Source organism: Miscanthus floridulus, chromosome 8, assembly GCF_019320115.1.
Source record: "Miscanthus floridulus cultivar M001 chromosome 8, ASM1932011v1, whole genome shotgun sequence".
Classification (NCBI taxonomy): domain Eukaryota; kingdom Viridiplantae; phylum Streptophyta; class Magnoliopsida; order Poales; family Poaceae; genus Miscanthus; species Miscanthus floridulus.
This window is the reverse complement of record NC_089587.1, coordinates 83,438,800-83,459,245: the sequence shown is the minus strand read 5'-3', so window position 1 is coordinate 83,459,245 and position 20,446 is coordinate 83,438,800. Positions and strand designations below refer to the sequence as shown.

The 20,446-nt window shown below is 45.8% G+C and overlaps 1 protein-coding gene across 1 annotated transcript; it reads right to left on the bottom strand.

The window, feature by feature from the left end:
• Positions 1-11,759: 11,759 nt before the first annotated feature.
• Positions 11,760-19,890, bottom strand: LOC136476848 (wall-associated receptor kinase 5-like). Its single transcript, XM_066474812.1, has 5 exons — positions 18,595-19,890; positions 17,735-18,262; positions 13,708-13,836; positions 13,427-13,576; positions 11,760-13,286 (listed from the first exon to the last, which is right to left on the bottom strand). Exons 1-5 carry the CDS (start codon positions 19,544-19,546, stop codon positions 12,091-12,093), a joined length of 2,955 nt encoding a protein of 984 aa, XP_066330909.1. The 5' UTR covers positions 19,547-19,890; the 3' UTR covers positions 11,760-12,090.
• Between the last annotated feature and the right edge of the window lie 556 nt (positions 19,891-20,446).

Genomic DNA, 20,446 nt, shown 5'->3' with positions numbered 1-20,446 from the left:
CATATATCACAATCACGTAGATATCACTATCACATATATATAATAGTATGCATGAAAGTAAACACATGAATGCATAAGTAATAGTGTATCACACAAATAAAACTCCAAATGTATATAATAAGCTAATACTAGATAACTAGCTCCCCCTAAAACTCGCTCCCCCTAAGTCTACATACTCAAACCCTCTCCCCCTTTGGCGTCAAACACCAAAACCTAAGGGTCAGACGGCGGGGCAGCAGCGGACGAGTCGGGCGCTGAAGTACGTGGAGCAATATGAAACTGAACACCATCATCATCTGACCCTGAGCTCTGAACTGACTGACCCTCTGTGGCAGGAAGTGTCGCTGAAGCAGTTTGGGTCTGAGCTGGGGCAGGTGCTGTTTGTGAAGCTGCTAGTATGTCTGTCATAGGATCTAACGAGGTGACAGACGAGGGGAGCCTCTGAGTAGTCATGATAGCTGGAGCTGCTGTAGATGGACCGGCAGTATGCATATGAGGCAGTGTAGGCATGTCGGTCAACTCGCTGAAAGATGCTCCAAGACTCCTAGAGACTGATGTTTTAGGCACGAATAGCGAGGGAGACTGCTCTGGTGAGAAACCCGTGTGATAAGGAGTAAACTGCGGGGCTACACCAGGTGAGGCTAACCACTGGGACACCTGTACAGGAGGTGAAGTAAACTGAGCTGGAGGCTGTCCCTGACTCTGGAGCCCACTAGGCTATACTGCTGGAGTCGTCGAAGTGGTAGGAGGCTGTGCAAGCTGGGGCGAAGGCTGTGGCAGTGGGACCCTAATGGCTGTCACTACATGCTGCATGAATCCCATGAGCTGCTGCTGCATAAGTAACTGCTGGTGCTGAAGGAGCTGCTGCTGCCGCTAGAACTCGTCCTGATGAGCCTGAAACTGTGCGAAGTTGGCAGCTGTCTCCTATGCCTGTCGTGTCTGATCCTGCTGCATCCGCTCAAGAATAGCTATGAGAGCGGGGTCTGTCTGCGGAGCAGGTGGAGCAGAACTGGAGCTACCGGCCTCTACATCATGTCTGCGTGGAGGCATCTGAGGTATAGGCTGGTAGTCGTCGTCGGAGCTGTCACTATACTCGCTCACCTCCTGCTGTGCCTCTAGCTCCTCCTCCTCAGTGGCTACAATCCCTCTTATGATCTCATCCTGCTGAGCTGTGGACTCTGGCACGTCAGGACGATGGCTAGGCTGTCTGGGTGCCTGAGGAGTGGTGTGTCTGATCCTTTATGACAGGTTGTAGGCTGGGAACTCTGTGGTGGCACCTGTATACTCATCCATCATACCAGGGGGCTTATCAAGCACTATTCTGCAGATGAGGAACGTGATCCAGTGAGCATAGGGAAGCTGCCTGCGACCCTTGAATCTCTCAGCTATAGTATCCTCCATCTCTGAAAGAAGGAGGTCCCAGATGTCAAATACTGTCCTCTGCATGATGGTATTGAGAAGCCAGAGCTGTAAGCGAGTAAGGCCCTCCCTGTATCCCAACCTGGGAAGCAGTGTCCTCTTGATGATGGCCTCTAGTACCCTCGCTGTAGGAGTCAAGTCACTGGGGTTCCTGCTCGACCCCTCACCAAAAGGCTCCTTGAAGCAATGCCGCACTAAATCTGTAGGGGGCACCTGCCCTCCATGAGGATGCCTGGGAGGCTCCTGCTGTCCATAGCAAACCTCATGCATCTTAACAGGCTGCTCCTGTAGCCTCAGTATCTCTCTAGCTCTGCCACTCGTCACTCTATAGTCTTTGCCTTTAAAAGCAAAGTGAATGAATCTGTGATGTGGATCGATGTAGAGTGAAGCATAAAACTGACGGACCCAAGATGGTACATATATGCCCGTCCGTCCAATTAAATCTGTCAATCCTGGCAAATATGATAAGTATGGCCGAATGCTCTCTCCGGCTGCTGCCACAATAGACTCTATCTGACAGACTCTCTGAGATCTGAACACTGCCCCACTGTTGAGATAGGCATTGTAGAAATCCTCCTGCAGTGGCGTGTAGAACCCCTCAGCTACTCTCTCATCCCTCCTCGGAGGAAACCAAACCTCAAACTCAACAAAACGCAGCTGCTGAACCTGCCTGGCTGTAGCGGCCCTCAAGTCAAGGTGTACCACTAGAGGTGGACCCTGTGGTCTGGGCGGAGGGCGTGAACCCCTGCGCTGTGTAACTGGCCTCGGTGGAACTGCAGCACTGGTACGACTCAAGCGGCGTAGCTGAGGTGCCGGCTTAGTCTCCTGACTCTCCTGAGTCTCCTGGGCTGGCTGAGGCTCTGCTGGTGGGGGCTGCTGCTATGCTGACGGACCCTCCTCAATGGCAACCCGTCGTCCTACAAACATGGCAGTCCCAGCTGGACTACCGTGACGACGCTCAACATCCTCAATAGCAGCTCTCAGGGCTAGTGAAACTGGCTGATCTGCAATGACAACTCCACTGTGGGCACCACCTCTCTCGGCACGCTCTGCGGCCTCTGCAACTGCTGCTGCTCTCGCTGTCTCTGCATTGGGGTACTTCCACTTCTTGGATGTCACCTGCTTGGTTGACTTGCCCTTAGATCCAGCTGGCTGGCGAGGCGGAGGCCTCCGATCATCATCACCTGGGCCACCACCAACGTTCTTGGTGCGAGCCATCTGAACTGACAAGATGGTGAACTGTCGCTGATGAAGATCAACTGTCAAACTGCCGCTTTCGAGGCTTGGCCTCGATCCTTACTCGCGAGCTTGGCTCCGAGTTGACTGCCAACTGCCACAAGAATCACAACGGAACCGACTCGCTGCACGATAGAATAGATGGATATACAAATAAATACCATATGTCTAATAGATGCAAAACCCTAATAGAGAAAGCAATGTAGATGCGAACTTGAATCGAGAGGCTTTCTACCTGACGATCAACGATCCGAGAAAAGATAGGATGTCACGCGGGGGATCCTCGGAACCGAGCTAGGGTTAGGGTAAAAAGCCCTGAATGCAATGGGGAATCAGTGCATTGAAAATTTGATCTAGGTCACCATTGTATAGATCAGGATTGAAAGAAAGAAAAAAAAATTTCCTTACCAATCAAGAAGATGATAGGGCCAGTGCACACGAAGTGATGACCAGCAGGCCAACGCAAGAAGCAACAGGACTGGGCACAGCAGCTGGCGGCGCAAACAGGGGAGAGAGCGGTGCTTCGGCTCGGCGGCGTGGCGAGGTACGGCGGCGCGCGGCTGGCGAGGGGGCCGAGCGCGGTGGCGTGCGTGGCCAGGGCACGTAGCTCGGCTGCGGGCTCGGCTGGAGCACGGTGGCTGTGGGCACGAGGTGGGCAGTGGCGGCAGAGGAGGCTGCAAGGGCTCAGTCACGGGGATTTGACAGCGCTGGTTAGGTCAAGGAAGAGGAACACGAAGGTGCGGTTAAATAATCCCCCAAACGCGACAGAAAAGGAAACTAAAAAGAGTCCTGAAGTCGTGCGAGATCCACTGACCGGACGCTCCGATGGGAGCGACCGGACGCTACCACCCAGCGTCCGGTCGATTCCAGAGAGGTCCAAATCCTCTGGAATCGGGACCGAACACGTCCGGTGGTCCATGACCGGACGCAGGCAGGGTCCGATCAGTACTGCTTGTCCTTCCTTGATCGACCGGACGCTGAACCCTTCCTGACCGGACGCACAGACGCAACGTCCGGTCACTCCTTCATCAGTAGTTCACCTCCTGTGAACTGACCGGACGCTAGACAACAGCGTCCGGTGCAGCGTCCGATGCACCTTTTCCAGCAAATCTTCAAACTTCCTTCGCGCTGCCTATTCCCAATCAAGTCCCAACTTGAATAAGATCCAAATAAACACTAATTGGGACTGATGTGAGTGACCTCTCTCAAACCCTCATATTTTTCAAAATATTTTGCCTTAGGCTATAATTCTTTTTAAGAAAATAGGCAACAAGAGGGCAAATGGAACAAAACGACAAAACAACATTCATGCATATGTAATACTTGTAAGTAAATCTAGTTGCTTGTCAAGTTTGATCCAAGGTTAAGCTTCTTCACACGCTTTTCGGCGGTTATCTTAACCATGTTAGACAAGCCCTATATGCATTGCCACAAATTAAACATGTTGTATATCACAGTGAATGCAAGGGACAACACAAGCTCAATTTTTAGTGAAGTTACTAAAATCAAGTACATTGAGCTCATTCCGCAATCTACAAAATGTAGCCTCATCTAGCGGTTTAGTGAAGATATCCGCTAATTGATCTTCGGATCTTACACCTTCTAGTGATATATCATATTTAGCCAGATGATCTCTTAGAAAGTGATGGCGGATATCTATATGCTTGGTGCGAGAGTGTTGAACCGGATTATTTGCAAGTTTTACCGCACTTTCATTGTCGCACAAAAGAGGTACTTTCTCTAGAACTACTCCATAGTCTAGCAAAGTTTGTTTCATGTATAATATTTGTGCACAACAAGCACCTGCGGCAATGTATTCCGCTTCGGCGGTGGACAAAGCCACACTATTTTGTTTCTTGGAGGACCAAGACACAAGTGATCTACCAAGCAAATGGCACCCTCCGGATGTGCTCTTTCTATCAACTTTGCATCCGGCGTAATCCGAATTGGAATAGCCAATTAATTCAAATAAGGCTCCTTTGGGATACCAAAGGCCAATGCTTGGTGTGTGCTTAAGATACCTAAGGATTCTTTTTACGGCAATTAAATGTGTTTCCTTAGGACTAGCTTGAAATCTAGCACACATGCACACACTAAACATGATGTCGGGCCTAGATGCGGTTAAATATAACAAGCTACCAATCATAGAACGGTAGAGAGTTTGATCAACCGAGTTACCTCCCTCATCTAGGTCGAGATGTCCATTGGTAGGCATTGGGGTCTTGATTGGCTTACATTCATCCATCTTGAATCTCTTGAGAAGATCTTTTGTGTATTTCTCTTGAGAGATGAAGATGCCTTCTTTCATTTGCTTGACTTGAAAACCAAGAAAGAATGTAAGCTCACCAATCATTGACATCTCGAACTCCTTTGACATCAATTCACCAAACTCTTTGCATGAGTCTTCATTTGATGATCCAAAGATGATATCATCAACATATACTTGACAAATGAAGATGTGTCCATCAAGCTTCTTGGTGAATAGTGTGGTGTCGACCTTCCCAATGGTGAAGCCCTTCTCAATGAGGAAGTCCCGAGGGCACTCATACCAAGCTCTTGGGGCTTGCTTAAGCCCATATAGTGCCTTGGACAACCTATAAACATGATTAGGATATCTAGGGTCTTCAAACCCGGGAGGTTGATCAACATAGACTAGTTCATTTATAAAACCATTTAAAAATGCACTTTTCACATCCATTTGATATAGTTTCATTTCATGATGTGATGCATATGCAAGAAGGATACGGATGGCTTCTAATCTTGCAACCGATGCAAAGGTCTCTCCAAAATCCAAACCTTCAACTTGAGAGAACCCCTTTGCAACTAGTCTTGCCTTGTTCCTCACAACAACACCTTGATCATCTTGCTTCTTGCGGAACACCCACTTCGTTCCAATGACTCTTGCACCTTTTGGTCGCTCTTCAAGATTCCAAACTTCATTGCGAGTGAAGTTGTTCAACTCTTCATGCATGGCATTTATCCAATCCAGATCTTTAAGAGCTTCTTCTACCTTGGTAGGCTCATAGCAAGAGACAAAAGAGTGATGAGCAATAAATGAAGTTAGTTTTTGAGATCGAGTCATCACCCCCTTTGTTGGACTCCCTATGATGAGATCTTGTGGATGATCTTGTAGGAGAGGTGTATTTCTTCTATTGACCACTTGAGGAGGAGGTTGTGGAGCATCAACATCTTGTGCTTGTACCACCATTTGCTCATGGGAGATATGAGTATCTTCATTTTCTACTCTCCCATCTTTTCCATCATCTTGTGGTACATTTGATGAAGAAGGTTGGTTAATGACTTGTACATCATTTTCATCATCTTTTGGCTTGATGTCTCCCACCGGAATATTCTTCATAGCCTCCCTCAATGGTTCATCACCTACATCATCAAGATTCTCATGTGCTCCTTGGGAGCCGTTAGATTCATCAAATTCCACATCATATGTTTCTTCAACCAAGCCGGTGGCATGATTAAATACTCTATATGCTTTGGACTTCAATGAGTAACCAACAAGAAAACCTATATCACAATGCCTTTGAAACTTCCCTAGGTGTTGCCGCTTCTTGTAGATGTAGCACTTGCAACCAAACACCCTAAAGAAGGAGACGTCCGGCTTCTTTCCATTGAGCAACTCATACGGTGTCTTGACAAGGAACTTTTGAAGAAATAGGCGGTTGGATGCATAACATGCGGTGTTGATTGCTTCCGCCCATTGAGCTTCGGGGGTGTTGTACTCATCTAGCATTGTCCTTGCAAGAGTGATCAAAGTCCGGTTCTTCCTCTCAACTACACCATTTTGTTGAGGAGTATAGGTTGCGGAGACTTCATGTTTGATTCCAACTTCATCACAATATGATTCAATGTTTGTGTTGTCAAACTCTTTGCCATTGTCACTTCTTATCTTCTTGAGCTTCACTTCAAATTCATTTTGAGCTCTCTTGGCAAACTTCTTGAAACAAGATGCAACTTCGGATTTGTCATGAAGGAAGAACACCCATGTATACCTTGAATAGTCATCCACAATCACAAGACAATAGAGATTTCCTCCCAAACTCTTGTATGTTGTTGGTCCAAATAAATCCATGTGTAGGAGTTCTAGCACTCTTGTGGTTGACATGAAAGCTTTGGTTGGATGAGTGTTTGTAACTTGCTTGCCGGCTTGACATGCACTACAAAGCTTGTGCTTCTCAAACTTCACATCCTTCAACCCTCTCACCAAATCATTCTTCATAAGCTTCTTGAGTGAGCTCATCCCAACATGAGCAAGTCTTCTATGCCATAGCCACCCAAGTGTTGTTTTGGTGAATAGGCAAGTCTTCAAGTTTGCATCTTCGGAGGTAAAGTCAACTAGATATAAGTTGTTGTATCTAAATCCATTGAATATCACTTGATTGTCATCTACCTTAGATACAACCACCTCTTTCTCGGTGAACAAGCATTGGAAGCCAAGATCACACAATTGTCCAACGGATAGTAAGTTGAAACTCAATGAAGCAACATAGAGCACATTGGAGATGGAATGATCATTTGATATTGCCACTTTGCCCAATCCTTTGACCTTGCCCTTTGAATTATCTCCAAATGTTATTTTCTCTTGTCCATCTACCTCTTCATCTAGTGAGGTGAACATACGAGGATCACCGGTCATATGTTGAGTGCAACCACTATCAATAACCCAATGACTTCCACCGGTCTTGTAGTTCACCTACACACAAGAGATTCAAGCTTTAGGGATCCAAACTTGTTGAGGGCCCTTCACCTTCTCAACAAGTGACTTAGCCACCCAAATCTTCTTAGGCCTATTATTGTTAGGGGGTCCTAAGAACATGACTTTCATCTTTCTACTAGAATCTTTTCTAAGCATGTAGTGAGCATTGAAAGCAAAGGGTCTAGCATGCTTGGGCAAGGGTTGTGGTGGTGGAGTTTGACACTCATGAGCAAAGTGGCCTTCTTGTCCACACTCAAAACATCTCTTTGGCTTTGGCTTTGGCTTTGATTGTTGGTGTTGAGCTTGAGCCTTCTTCTTTTCTATACTTGCCATATATCCAATGCCACTTCTATCCATCTTCATGACGGTATTCATGAGTAGCTCACTTTGGAGATGCTTGCCTCTAGCAAACTTGCTCAATCCTACCTTGAGATGCTCTTTCTCTATTTTGAGCTTCTTGTTCTCTTCCTTGAGAATATCATTGTTCTTCTCTTCCTTGAGTTTCTTGTTTTCTTCTTTGAGCTTCTCATTCTCAAGGATCAACTCTTTGTCATGATCAAGAGTTTCTAGCACAATGGTGTTGTGACTTTTCATCTCTTCAAGATCTTTCATGAGCTTCTCATTGTCACTCTTGAGCTTGACATACTCATCATAGTCATTGCACTCAACCACTTGCTTGCCTTTGCTACTAGATCCATGCTCAATGCTTTCATCAATTAAATCATCACATGAGGTAGCTATATCAATCTTAACAACATGGTTAGTAGCATCATGTGGCTCATTTGGTAAGAATTCTTGTGCAATAATAAGGGTATCATAATTGATCTTTAGAGTTGTATATTCATCTTTTAGCTTGTTGTGACTAGTGATAAGCTCATTGTGCACCCACTCAAGTTTATCATTTTTATCTTTAAGCTCTTTCTTAGAAGATTTGAGCTCCTTGAGTTTGGATGATATAGAATCATTTGTTTCTTTGAGCTCATCATTAGCCTTTTCTAATGTATCACACTTAGCTAAGAGTGAATCATTTTTAGCATCAAGTTTTTCATTTGTAGCTCTACTCTTTCTAATGATCTTAGTATATTTTCTTAGTATTTTGACAAGATCATCATATGTAGGTGAGTCATCATCATCGCTATCGCTATCATCATCACTAGCATGTTTATCATCACTACTATCATCACTCTTAGTTACCTTGCGTTCACCTTTGGCCATAAGGCATAGGTGTGTAGAGGATGATGGCGATGATGGCGGTGAAGATGCAAGATCAATAGCAATGGCGGCCACCTTTTCATCGTCACTATCATCATCGGATGATCCACTTGATGAATCAATGTCCGTGAGCCAATCACCGACAATATAGGCCTTGCCACTCTTCTTCTTCTTGTAGAAGTCCCTCTTTTTGCCATCTCTCTTCTTGTATGGCTTGTTCTTTTTCTTTTCATCTTCATCACTTGAATCATCTTTCTTGCCCTTGTTCTTGAACTTGTCTTTCTTGGGCTTTGTGCATTGATGAGCTAGGTGGCCAAGTTCGCCACAATTGTAGCAATCCATCTCGGAGATTGGCTTTCTTCTTGAGCTTGTGAAGAACTTCTTCTTCTTGCCGTCAAACTTGATGCCACTCTTGTTTAGCCTTTTTAGCATCTTGGTGGTCTTCTTCACCATGAGAGCAAGGCTTTCTTCATCATCTTCATCACTTGAGCTCTCATACTCAAATCTTGCTTTGCCCTTATCTTGGCTAGCTTTGAATGCTAAGTCCTTCTATTTCTTCTTTGTAGAGGATGAGCCATCTTGTGGTGTGATGTGCATGTACATCTCATGAGCATTGATCTTTCCCAAGATTTGTGTCGGTGTAGCGGCGGAAAGATCACCTTGATGTAGCACGGTCACAATGTGCCCATATTTGTCAATGGGGAGGACACTTAAGATTTTTCTCACAACGTCGGATGGTGACATTTGAGTAAGTCCAAGCCCATTGACTTCCTCTACAAGAACATTTAAACGAGAATACATCTCATTAGCACTTTCTTTGGGAAACATCTCAAAAGAGTTTAGTTTCTTAATTACAAGATGATAGCATTCCTCACGCTCACTCTTGGTTCCCTCATGGAGCGCACAAACGTCCGACCATAATGCATGGGCGTCTTTGTGGTTCCTTACACGATTGAACACATCTTTGCAAAGGCCTCTAAAGATGGTGTTGCGAGCCTTTGCATTCCATTTTTCATAATTCACTTCATCGCCTTGAAGTTGTGTGGCATTCTTAGGTGTTGGGAACCATTGAGAGGCGGCTCTAAGTATTCCAACGTCTAGAGCTTCTAGGTACGCCTCCAAGCGAATTTTCCAATATGGAAAATCATCTCCCTCAAAGATAGGAGGAGGTCCATCCCCGTGAGACATCTTGCTCTAAGCGATTAAGCTTAAAAACGTGAGCACGAGGCTCTGATACCAATTGAAAGGATCAAGATGCCCAAGAGGGGGGGGTGAATTGGGCTAATTCTAAATTCTCTTGCAATAATCAAATCCTACGGATAGCCCAATTAACCCCTTGTGCCTATAAAAGTGTTTATATCAAACTAATGCACAACAACCTCGCAACCTATGTTCCAAACTTACTCTAGCAAGCAATTCTATGGATGTAAAACAAGTATTGAATTGCTCAAAGTAAATACTCAAAGTAAGTGCTCAAAGTAAATAGAGAGAGAAAGGAACGCGGCGATGTTTTGCCGAGGTATCGGAGAGTCGCCACTCCCCACTAGTCCTCGTTGGAGCACCCGCGCAAGGGTGTAGCTCCCCCTTGATCCGCGCAAGGATCAAGTGCTCTCTACGGGTTGATTCTTCGACACTCCGTCACGGCGAATCACCCAAAACCGCTCACAACTTGAGTTGGGTCACCCACAAGCTCCGTCGGGTGAACACCAAACTCCCAATCAACACCAAGCCGTCTAGGTGATGGCGATCACCAAGAGTAACAAGCACGAACTCTCACTTGACCACGCGAAGCCTAATGAGAAGATGGATGCACACTTTGCTACTCTTGATTTGCTAGTGAGGCTACTCTCTTGGATTCTCAAATCACAAACACCTCACTAGGACCTTGCTCTTCTTGGCACTCACAAACGTGTTTCTCAGCTGTTGGAATGAGCAAAAGTTGCTCCACTCACGAGTGGAGCTTCTATTTATAAGGCAGCCTGAAAAACGAACCGTTATGAGCTTCTGCGGGATGACCGGACGCTCCGGTCAGTTCAACCCGCGAACCAGTAGTAAAGAGTCGACCGGACGCTGGCAGGGTCCGGTCAGCACTGACCGGACTCGTCCGGTCGCATAAAACCCTTACTGGAACCTTACTGGACTCGACCGGACGCTGAACCCTCAGGGTCCGGTTAGTATTGACCGGACGCGTCCGGTCGCACTTTCTCAAGTCTGGACCCTTACTGGAGTCGACCGGACGCTGGCCCTCAGCGTCCGGTCACATGACCTTCCAGCGTCCGGTCACACCAGACTTGATCACCTCAGTCAAATGAACTGACCGGACCCTGCGGCCAGCGTCCGGTCGCACCGGAGCCAGCGTCCGGTCAGTGTTTGACCCTCCATTCACTTCCAACTTTCGAACATATGTGAATGAAGTTTGCTCCAAAGGATCTTAGGCATTCATGGGAGCTACCTAGAGCTAGTTTTAACAAGTGTGCACCACACCTAACTCACTAGACTCAACTAGGTCAAGCTACCCGTTCATACCCCCCTTCATAGTACGGCAAAAGGAAAAACAAAGTCCTAAACTACTCTAAGTGTCTCTCCAACTCCAATTGACACTTAGAACTAGTCATCCTTAACCTTGTCGTCCATCCTTAGAAAACCGAAACGATTTCCATCGTAGGGGCATGACAACCTCGATTGCCCAATCGATCTCTATTACCATGACCTAACTTAATTGCCTCTGCAAAACACATGTTAGTCATAGTAATCTTGTATTGACATTAATCACCGAAATCTAGCTAGGGGCCTAGATGCTTTCACACATATATACCGCGCTCTGTGCACGTCGGCGCCGGCGCCGGCGACTACTCTGACAATTATTCGAGCATTTCCGTGCATTTGCTCTTGCATGCTTACCCTACATCACTCCATCATTTCACTTGGTTACTACTCTGATAGGGCCACCTGCTTTTGCCGAGCCACGGTACGGTGCTCCAGTTTGAAATCTGAACGACATGGATTCCTTCGATCTGGCCATGCTCGACGGCAAGCACAAGCTCAGGCCGTTCGCTCCTGGTAAGCACCTGCTTCGTGCCCTCGTCGTCACTACATACCACTGCAATGCTAGGCTTCAGCTTCGCGGATGGAAAGAACTCACACACTGCCACTAACAGCCATAATCTCTCTCTCTGAAAAATCTGGCATGATTACCGGCTTATATTAATAAGATAGGAGAAGAGTTACATGCGCAAGACCCACCTACAACTACAAGTACCAGAACCACCAGACTGCTGGGTCTGCATCCATGATGACTAAAGTGGATTACTCATTTGTGTACATTGCAACTAGAAAAACAAAAACTTCCACTTCTGCGGATTTCTCCATGTAAGCCTCATATCGTTGATTTGAGAAAAAAAGATCAACCTAAGACTTTCCGTTTCTCTTGAAGATTCTGTCGTTTCTTTGCTTCCAAATGGACCAGGCCATTAAGGTCACCAAGTGCACCTGTTCATAACTGTAACAAAAGTTCAGCGAGGATAGTTTGCTGATAAACAATTTTCCTCTTCCATGGTGTATTGCCTGCTAGCTTCATTACAATCTCGACCAGTTACCCTGTAATGAGGTGTAGTTTCATCCCCGCCGCTCCTCATTGGTGTTCCATTATATTGACCGTGCCTCTTCTTCATTAGCAAGCTTTCAAGGGTCATCTCCACTTCCCTCATTGTAGGCCTATCTTCCCCTTTTAATTTTGTGCACATTGCTGCTAGTGTGGCTACTTCTTGGATTTCTCCACCTTCCTCCATAACTTGAGGATCAATTATGTCAACTAGTTTGCCGTCTGCAAGCAGTGAGACAAAATGTGAAACAAGACCATCATCATCGACTGACCTATAGATATATGGCTTTTTTCGAGTAAGCAATTCTACAAGAAGAACACCAAAACTGAAAACATCACTCTTGTCTGTTAACCGGCCCGTGTAATAATACATTGGATCCAAATAACCCATTGTTCCTTGAACTGCCGTAGTCACTCCTGTCTGATCAGTCGGGATATATCTAGAAGCTCCAAAATCTGAAACCTTTGCTGTTAAAGCATCATCAAGAAGTATGTTTGCAGACTTAATATCTCTATGAAATATAGGCATTGAAGCAGCTGAATGAAGATAGGATAGAGCTTTGGCAACTTCAGTTGCTATCCTCATTCGATCATCCCATGGTAGTGATATGGGGCCATCGATGTGAAGGTGATGACAGAGGGTTCCATTTGAAATGAACTCATAAACTAGCAACGGAACTTCTGTCTCAAGGCAACATCCTAAGAGTTTCACCACATTTCTATGGTTTACTTGAGAAAGAACTGCAACTTCATTGATGAATTCTTTGATTTCTCTTTGTACTACTATCTTTGATTTTTTGACTGCCACAACTTGTAGATCTAGAATTCCCTTAAACACGACACCATGCCCTCCACCACCAACAATGTGAGCTCTGTCAAAATTATTTGTTGCCTTCTCTATACTGCTTAGAGTAATTATCATCCTTTCACTAATATCAGTATTGTGTGATATTAACTGTTGTAAAAGTAGCCCATGATTTTGCTTGAATAAGCTTTGTTTCATCTTCTTCACCTTTTGAAGCTTCATTTTACGCATTATGTAGGGTCCACCAAGGGCTAGAAGCAAAAGACCTGTCCCACCACCGACTCCAAGCCCAATGCTTAAACCTAAGGAAAACAAGATATAACGTAACACATTCATAATTTTAGAGTAAAATAATATATCAAGCTACGAATTTATTTTGTGTATGAGAAGAGAAAGGTTAATTAGTCTGTGAGATAATATGTTGCAGATATTGACTTATAACCTGTGATGGAATTCTTGATTGCAATGCATCCCCCCTTAGTGAAAGGATTTCCATATGTTCCTTCAGGACACCGGCAGTGAAAACTTCCCGGGAAATTTTGGCATATCCCATAGCACGAGTATGCTTCCTGGTGCTCGCACTCATCAATGTCTAGGAAGTTTAGAACAGTGAAGTATGTTTTAAGTTCATGTCATAGTGTCCAGTACACAGCGCGTGAGCCTTTGTAACTCTAGAACAAATAGTCGTAAATGTATATATTCATGATTTCCATCTTATTATACCTGTGCATGCATTTGGGACGGAAGCATTGCCTGTATAGCCCGTGTTGCATTGGCAAATATAACTTCCTGGTGTATTCTTACAAACACCATAGCAAACATATTGGTCCGGGTATTTGCACTCGTCGATATCTATAGCAAAACAAGGGTACAGTATTTGTTAGGGGCACCAAATAGCTAGTATATATGTTTGCAGATTCTGTAGACAGGCTGAGTAATATTTGTCATTAAAAAAATTGATTCACTATATATAGTCACTACGTAAGGACCGTGAACATAAGGATTGCCCTGATAACCATGGCCCGAGGAAGGTGAGTCTTGGCAATAGCTGTGGGTACTGACACACTCGGGGGCGGTCTTATTATTTGTTGGAGATGATGATGAATCACTCATGCTAATTATATTTGCGCTTTATCAAACGGGTCAATATGTGTCCTGTTCGTTTGCCTGATAAGTCATACCTAAACGTACTATTGATTGATTTATTGTAAGAGAAAAATACTGTTTGTTGAGTAAAAAAGTATAGTTTATAAGGCAAGTGCACAATGGACGGTGTAGGAAGAGTAGCCTAGAACGATGCTCACTTGACAGCAATTAATGCCAGAGTAGCCTAGAACGATGCTCGCTTGACAGCAATTAATGCCAGTGTAGCTGCCGTTTTTTAACGAAAAAACTGGGCAGACAGCAGTGCAAGAACTCACCAGTCCCCCTTGGATGCTGACCTGGGTGCCGCACCCTAGCACCGCTAGCATGCTAGCTGACTCCGACAGGAAGTACGGTCCGCTCTTGGGGAGCCCGAGGCCCCATGCCTGGCTTCCCGCCATCATCCAGAAATTGCACGACGTTGCTGTTGATGCGCACGGTGCTGGCTTCCCGCCATCATCCAGAAATTGCATGGTGCCGTCGCCGAGGAACAGCTTGGACTGGTTGCAAGTGAGGTTCAAGCCGGCCGCGTGGTAGCAGCCTGGCTCGATACCGAACGGGTAAGGGATGCTGATGTTGCCGCAGCTCCTGGTGCAGTTGTTACTGCCCAGACTAGTACTAGCATTTGCAGTTGCAGCTGGTGCCGCACAGCCAGCAAACGGCGGGAGCATCAGCAGCGTCGCGACTACAGCAGCAAGCGGTGCTAATAGTACAGCTATTTATAGAGGTAGAAAAAAGAAATGTCTCTATACATCTATTTCTAGAGGCAGGCCTCTTAAAATGACCACCTCTAAAACTAGATAACATTTTCAAAGGATAAGAGGTCCACCTTAGGAAATAGGCCGAAAGCCTGAAAGCTAGGCCCATTACTTTGTTCGCATGTATACACACACACGCACACCAAACTTAGGGGTTGGATGCTCTCATAACCACCTCTCTTCGCTCTCCCACAGTCGCCTCTTTCTCATTTCTTGGCTCTCTCCTCTCACCAACGCCCCTCCACCTTCTTTGATCTAAGCACTTATGCTTGCGGCGATGGCCGGAGCTCATGACCGCCTGTGCTCCATGGTTATGATTGTGATTGCGGCGGCGTATGGGGCTCATGGCTATACAGATCTAAGCGGAGGGGGCGACGATCCGCCCATGGAGGCTTGATCATGTATTGAATACAAGGATACGGGCGACAACGAGAACTTAGGAGGCGGAGGTTGTGGCCATGTGGATCTAGGCAAAGTGCGCGATGGATCAAGTACTGCCACCATATTCAAGGTATGAGTGATGACCTCTCTCCCTCCAACCCTCAGACTCTATCTCTGTCTCCGTCACTTTCTTTGTAATGGTCTCGACTATGGGAATTGACAACGGCAAGGATGACCTAGGGTGATGAGTGGGGAGGATGGATTAGGAGGATGGCTGGGAGGACAAGTGGGGAGAATGAGTGGGGAGGTCGATTGGGCTCATAGAGGGAAGGATGAGGCTCGATAATAGCTGTATCTATGCTTTCAATATCTAGAGACGAAGGTGAGGATGAACGGTGGATCTCCACGGATGGTGGCAAGGATGCCGAGTGAGATTGGCAACTTTGGATCTCTGAGGACGGTCGGCAGGCTCAGGCGGCGAATTTTCGAGGACGACCTTGATGGACGGCCGGCCGGTGGTCTGGCAGTGGCGGATCTCCGGGCTTGGACTAAGCCCATAGGCTGATTTTTTATTTTTCCTTCGTTTTGTAGAGACGAGCATAACCACCACCTCTGTAATTACTAACTGATTGTGACCCTTAGCAGAGCAGGTGGGTAGTCTGCCTCCAAAAATCTGTTATGCCCATCTCTAAAAAAAAATTGTTCTGTGATAGTGCTACCCGAACTCCAAGCACTTGGGCACAACAATAGAACTCTCCTTCCCACACTGGATGTAGGGCTCAATCACCAAAACCAATATAATACTTTGTCTCTCCCCATCAGAACTCATGTGTGACACAAAACTTCACTTGTCAGTGGGATGAAACACTGACAATTTCAATCTAACATGAGGATACAAAAATTTGAAGCAACTAAGCGAATATTGATAAGCATTAGAGTCATGACACGCGGGATACAACCAGACCTATCATAACTCAAGCTAAAGTTACAACTAATCACATTAAAATTCACCTAAGGTGAGATGCACATGGGAAATATGAATATGGATGGAAAAACAATTAATTGGTAACTACAATGTAAACTATATAGTAAGGCTATATAGTAACTATCATGACTACTAGAGAATACAATGCAAACTATATAGTAAGGCTAAATGAGCCCGGATACATTGTGGATAGTGGATGCACCCACCATAACCAGCACTCCATCCACGTATTCCAACCGTGTGCCCCCAGGTGGCCTATGTAACCCACACCTTCTATTCTTTTAGGTTTTGACTTTTGAGCTAGTTGCAATTAGCTGCAACCAATCACAACTCAGTTGCAAGTAGGCTTAGTCACGAATCGTAACCAACTGAGGCCCTGTTTGATCCCTTGGGCTAACAACTAGTTGCTAAACTTTATCCCTTGAGGATCTAAACATGTGGACTAATGGGTTGGCCAAAGTTTAATTAGCCAAAGCTCCAACTAGTTGTTAGCTCACTAGTCCATAGGGTCCAACTATCAGGGGCCAAAGTTTCACCTGTTGTGGAAAAAAGACACCGATACTCCCACGCGTACCCTATCCACAATGCACCATACCCATTACCCCTTGTCCCGCAGTCGTCCCTGCGGTCTCAGTGCTCTGCTATGGCCCTGCTCACCGGTCGCTGCTCCATCTGGCCCCGACGACTAGCGCCAGTCCCTCTTCTCTAGCGCGTGCGAGGCTCCGAGGCGACCCGCACCTCCTCTCCCTCTTCTGCGGTGTGCATGAGGACCCATGACACATGGTCATTGTGTGCGAGGACGCATGGACGGCGCTGCCCCCTACCTCGACCCGCACCTCTCCCTCTTCTCCAGTTGCCGCCCACCGCCCGCTCTTCTCCGCCCGCTACCCGCCACCTCCAGCAGGCCGTCCAGTGCAGCCCCCACGCCTATGGCCTCCAGCCAGCCGGCCGCCGAGGCCCCCCAGCTCGCGGACGCCTCTAGCTAGATCCAGGAGAACATTGGAGAAGACAAACTCAGGGGCATAACAGACTCTGTATTGAGATGGTACTACTTATTAGCGAGTGGATCCAAATAGGGTTGGGCTAATCACTAGTTCTAGTCCATCCAAACAGACCCTAAGCCAGTCATAGCTCAGTTGTAACTAGACTCTAGTCGCGACTTGTGACTAGTTGCAACCAGGCCCCAATTGTGAGTCGTGACCAACTACAACCGGTTATAACCAATTACACCCATGAGGGATGGTGGGCTGAGTTGGTTGGTTCAGTTCGGTGGGCCAGTCCCCATTTTCTATGGCAGGTATGCCCCAAGTGTATATGACAACCATAGAGAGAAAAAATAAGCAATTAGTTGGAGATCCTATCCATAACTTGTAATATTTTTGTCTCTTAAAATTTAGCATGTGTAATAGCACGATTAGATAGATTAGTATTAGAGAAACAAGAAACTTAGTGCAAATAAGTTTATATAAGAGAGAAATATAACCTGTACAACTATTTTTAAGGTACGGATTTCCTTGAAAGCCATCGGAACACTTGCAGCGGTACCCATCATGTGTTTTGCCTCGCGTGACTTCTTTGCAGAAACTGTTGTCACTTATGCACGCATATGTAGCATTATTCAACATAGCTTTCTGACAAGTTATATTTGCTATATTCCATTTTATTACTACATCCTCCTGAGAGAAATCAAAATTATCATCCACAACCTCCTCGTAAGTTGGATAGAAACTTTGATATTGACCATCATAGTTAGTGATGACTACTCTCTCCATATTGTTGGAGCTTGTGTCATTCAGCATGTTTGTAACCGTCATAAGCCCATCATCGAGTGATAAATTGGTCACACGATATTGTGCGTACCGTCGATCTAGAATAGTAGTGGTGTTACTTGTGCAGTTGAGTCGTAGGTTATCATCTGCGAAACAGCCTTCTTCAATCCCAAAAGGAAATGGAATGGTTATGTTTCCACATAATCTCGTACAGTTGTCATTGGGTGCCTTTGGATTGTAATCTGCTTCATGGTACACAAAGTGAGGAATTAGGATTAATCCAAGGAAAGTAGTAAGTCATTTATTATTTGAGACGAATAAACTAGCCAGTTTAATTAGTTCAGCAGCAAAGGCATTTGATATGTATGACAATAAATACTGCAAGTGCAGGGATCAACACATTATTTTAATCTTGAGTAACACAACAATATAATCCACATGCATGTGTGACAAAATTTGTGGGTGCTTTCAGATTGGTAATAATAGAGATAATGCAATAAATATAGAAAATGTCTACATGCCACTTTAAAATATTAAGTCATGCGAAAAAAGAAGCAGAGAGAGGCACACGAACCTATGCAGCCATCTACAACATAGGGGTTGCCTTCCATTTGACCAGGGCAGAAGCAATTGTAGCCTCCTCGAGATACTGGTAGATCCTTGCAGATGCTTTCACTATTACATGCATAGGTATCCTTGTTCTCTTGGGATTGGGCGCTTGCGCAGCTTGGTTGGTCCGTGATTGCAATGCCAAGTTCCATATCGTCAACATTGCTTGTATTCACCCAACTTGCATAAAGATCACCTACAACGAAGTCATAGTATTCCGAAAAGATGACCTTGATACTAGAGAGCGCCTCATCTAACAGTGCAACCGTACTATTGCGGTGGCCAAGCTTGAGAGTAAATGCTTGTCGGCCCGCTAATGACAACAAGATGCGGCAGCAGCCTAACCCTCCACAGGCAACGTAGCCCATGTTTGTCCTCTCCATGATCTCTGTGTTATCTGTGCAAATACTCATGCAAGAACCAATGGGATCTGTCATATTATCACCGAACATGTAGACGTCGACACCACAACCAACAACATACAAGCAGTTTTCAGGATCAATAATAACACCAGTAGGGGCCTCCCAGGACTTGGTGATGTAAGTGTCCGCACCTAAGCTCATGGTGATATTGTAGCCAACAGCAGAAGCCCAAACATAATTGCTGCCGACATCTATAGAAGTCAGCTGAGTCGAGTTGTTTCCCAGCTGGAAGATGAGCCTGGGGGAACCAGTTGTGTTGTTGCAGGTGAGCTCAAAGCCTTGCCGGAAGCAGCCTGGCCCTATCCCAAAGGGGTACGAGATTTCGACATCCCCGCAGTGGGAGGGGCAGTGCGCCAGGGATGCTTTGGTAGGGATACCAAGGAGCCCATTCCCGGTGCCGGCAGCATGGACCTTGGCCGGCAGCGCTCGCGCCGCGGCGGCCAAACACAAGAGCAAAACGCATGTGCGAACTAGTAGCACTCCGGTGGAGCACATGGTTGTATCGGAGGTCTGTAAGGCTTGTTTAATTAAGCAGATGGAGGTGTCTGTAAGGCTTGTTTATGAGGACAACACAGTTTTATACTGAGACTAACAATAACTGGCTCTAGAAAAAGTTACAAAAATCTCGCGTGCGTTGGGCAAGCAGTCCAGCTAGCGGTAGCTAGTATTAGTGGAAGGACGACCTGGACTTGGAATTTCAGCGCAAGTGTCGCATCTGATGTTACGGTCGTCGCTGGACCAAGAAGACTTGCCGAGGGAGATGTGGAGTACTCCACTATTCCTCCTGTCTTTTTTGTATGTATTAATGGAAACAATGATGTCCTTGTTCTCGGATCTCCGTGCCTAAAAATGAGAGAAATGTCATGAGTTTAGAGTTACTGTTACTAACAGGAAGATTCCTTCACGCAACTATCACAAGATACGTCGTGTCGATTCGCTTAAGACATGTGCTAGAAAGGATAAATTCTACAAATTCTCACAAAAGTTAGAAATGTCTAGCTATTGTTATCGGTGTTGACCTGTAAAGTCTTCTCTCGAGTTACCATAAAAGATGCCACACAACTAGATTCAGGTTCTTTGCCGAGTGCGGTACTTGACAAAGAACATACGACAAAAAATTGATCAGCAAAGACCTCTTTGACGAGTGTCTTGTATCGGGCACTCGGCAAAGGCTTTGTCGAGAGCCCCGGGGGCACTCGGCAAAGAAAAGCGACCGTTACGGCGCCGGCCCAGTTCACGGTGGCTTTGCCGAGTGCCAACCCTGCAGGCACTCGGCAAAGATTTTTTTTATTTTTTTTAAAAAGATCTTTGCCGAGTGTCCCCTGGCCGGCGCTAGGCAAAATTTGAGTTTTTTTTAAAAAAAAATTCTTTGCCGAGTGCCCTCTTGCCGGCACT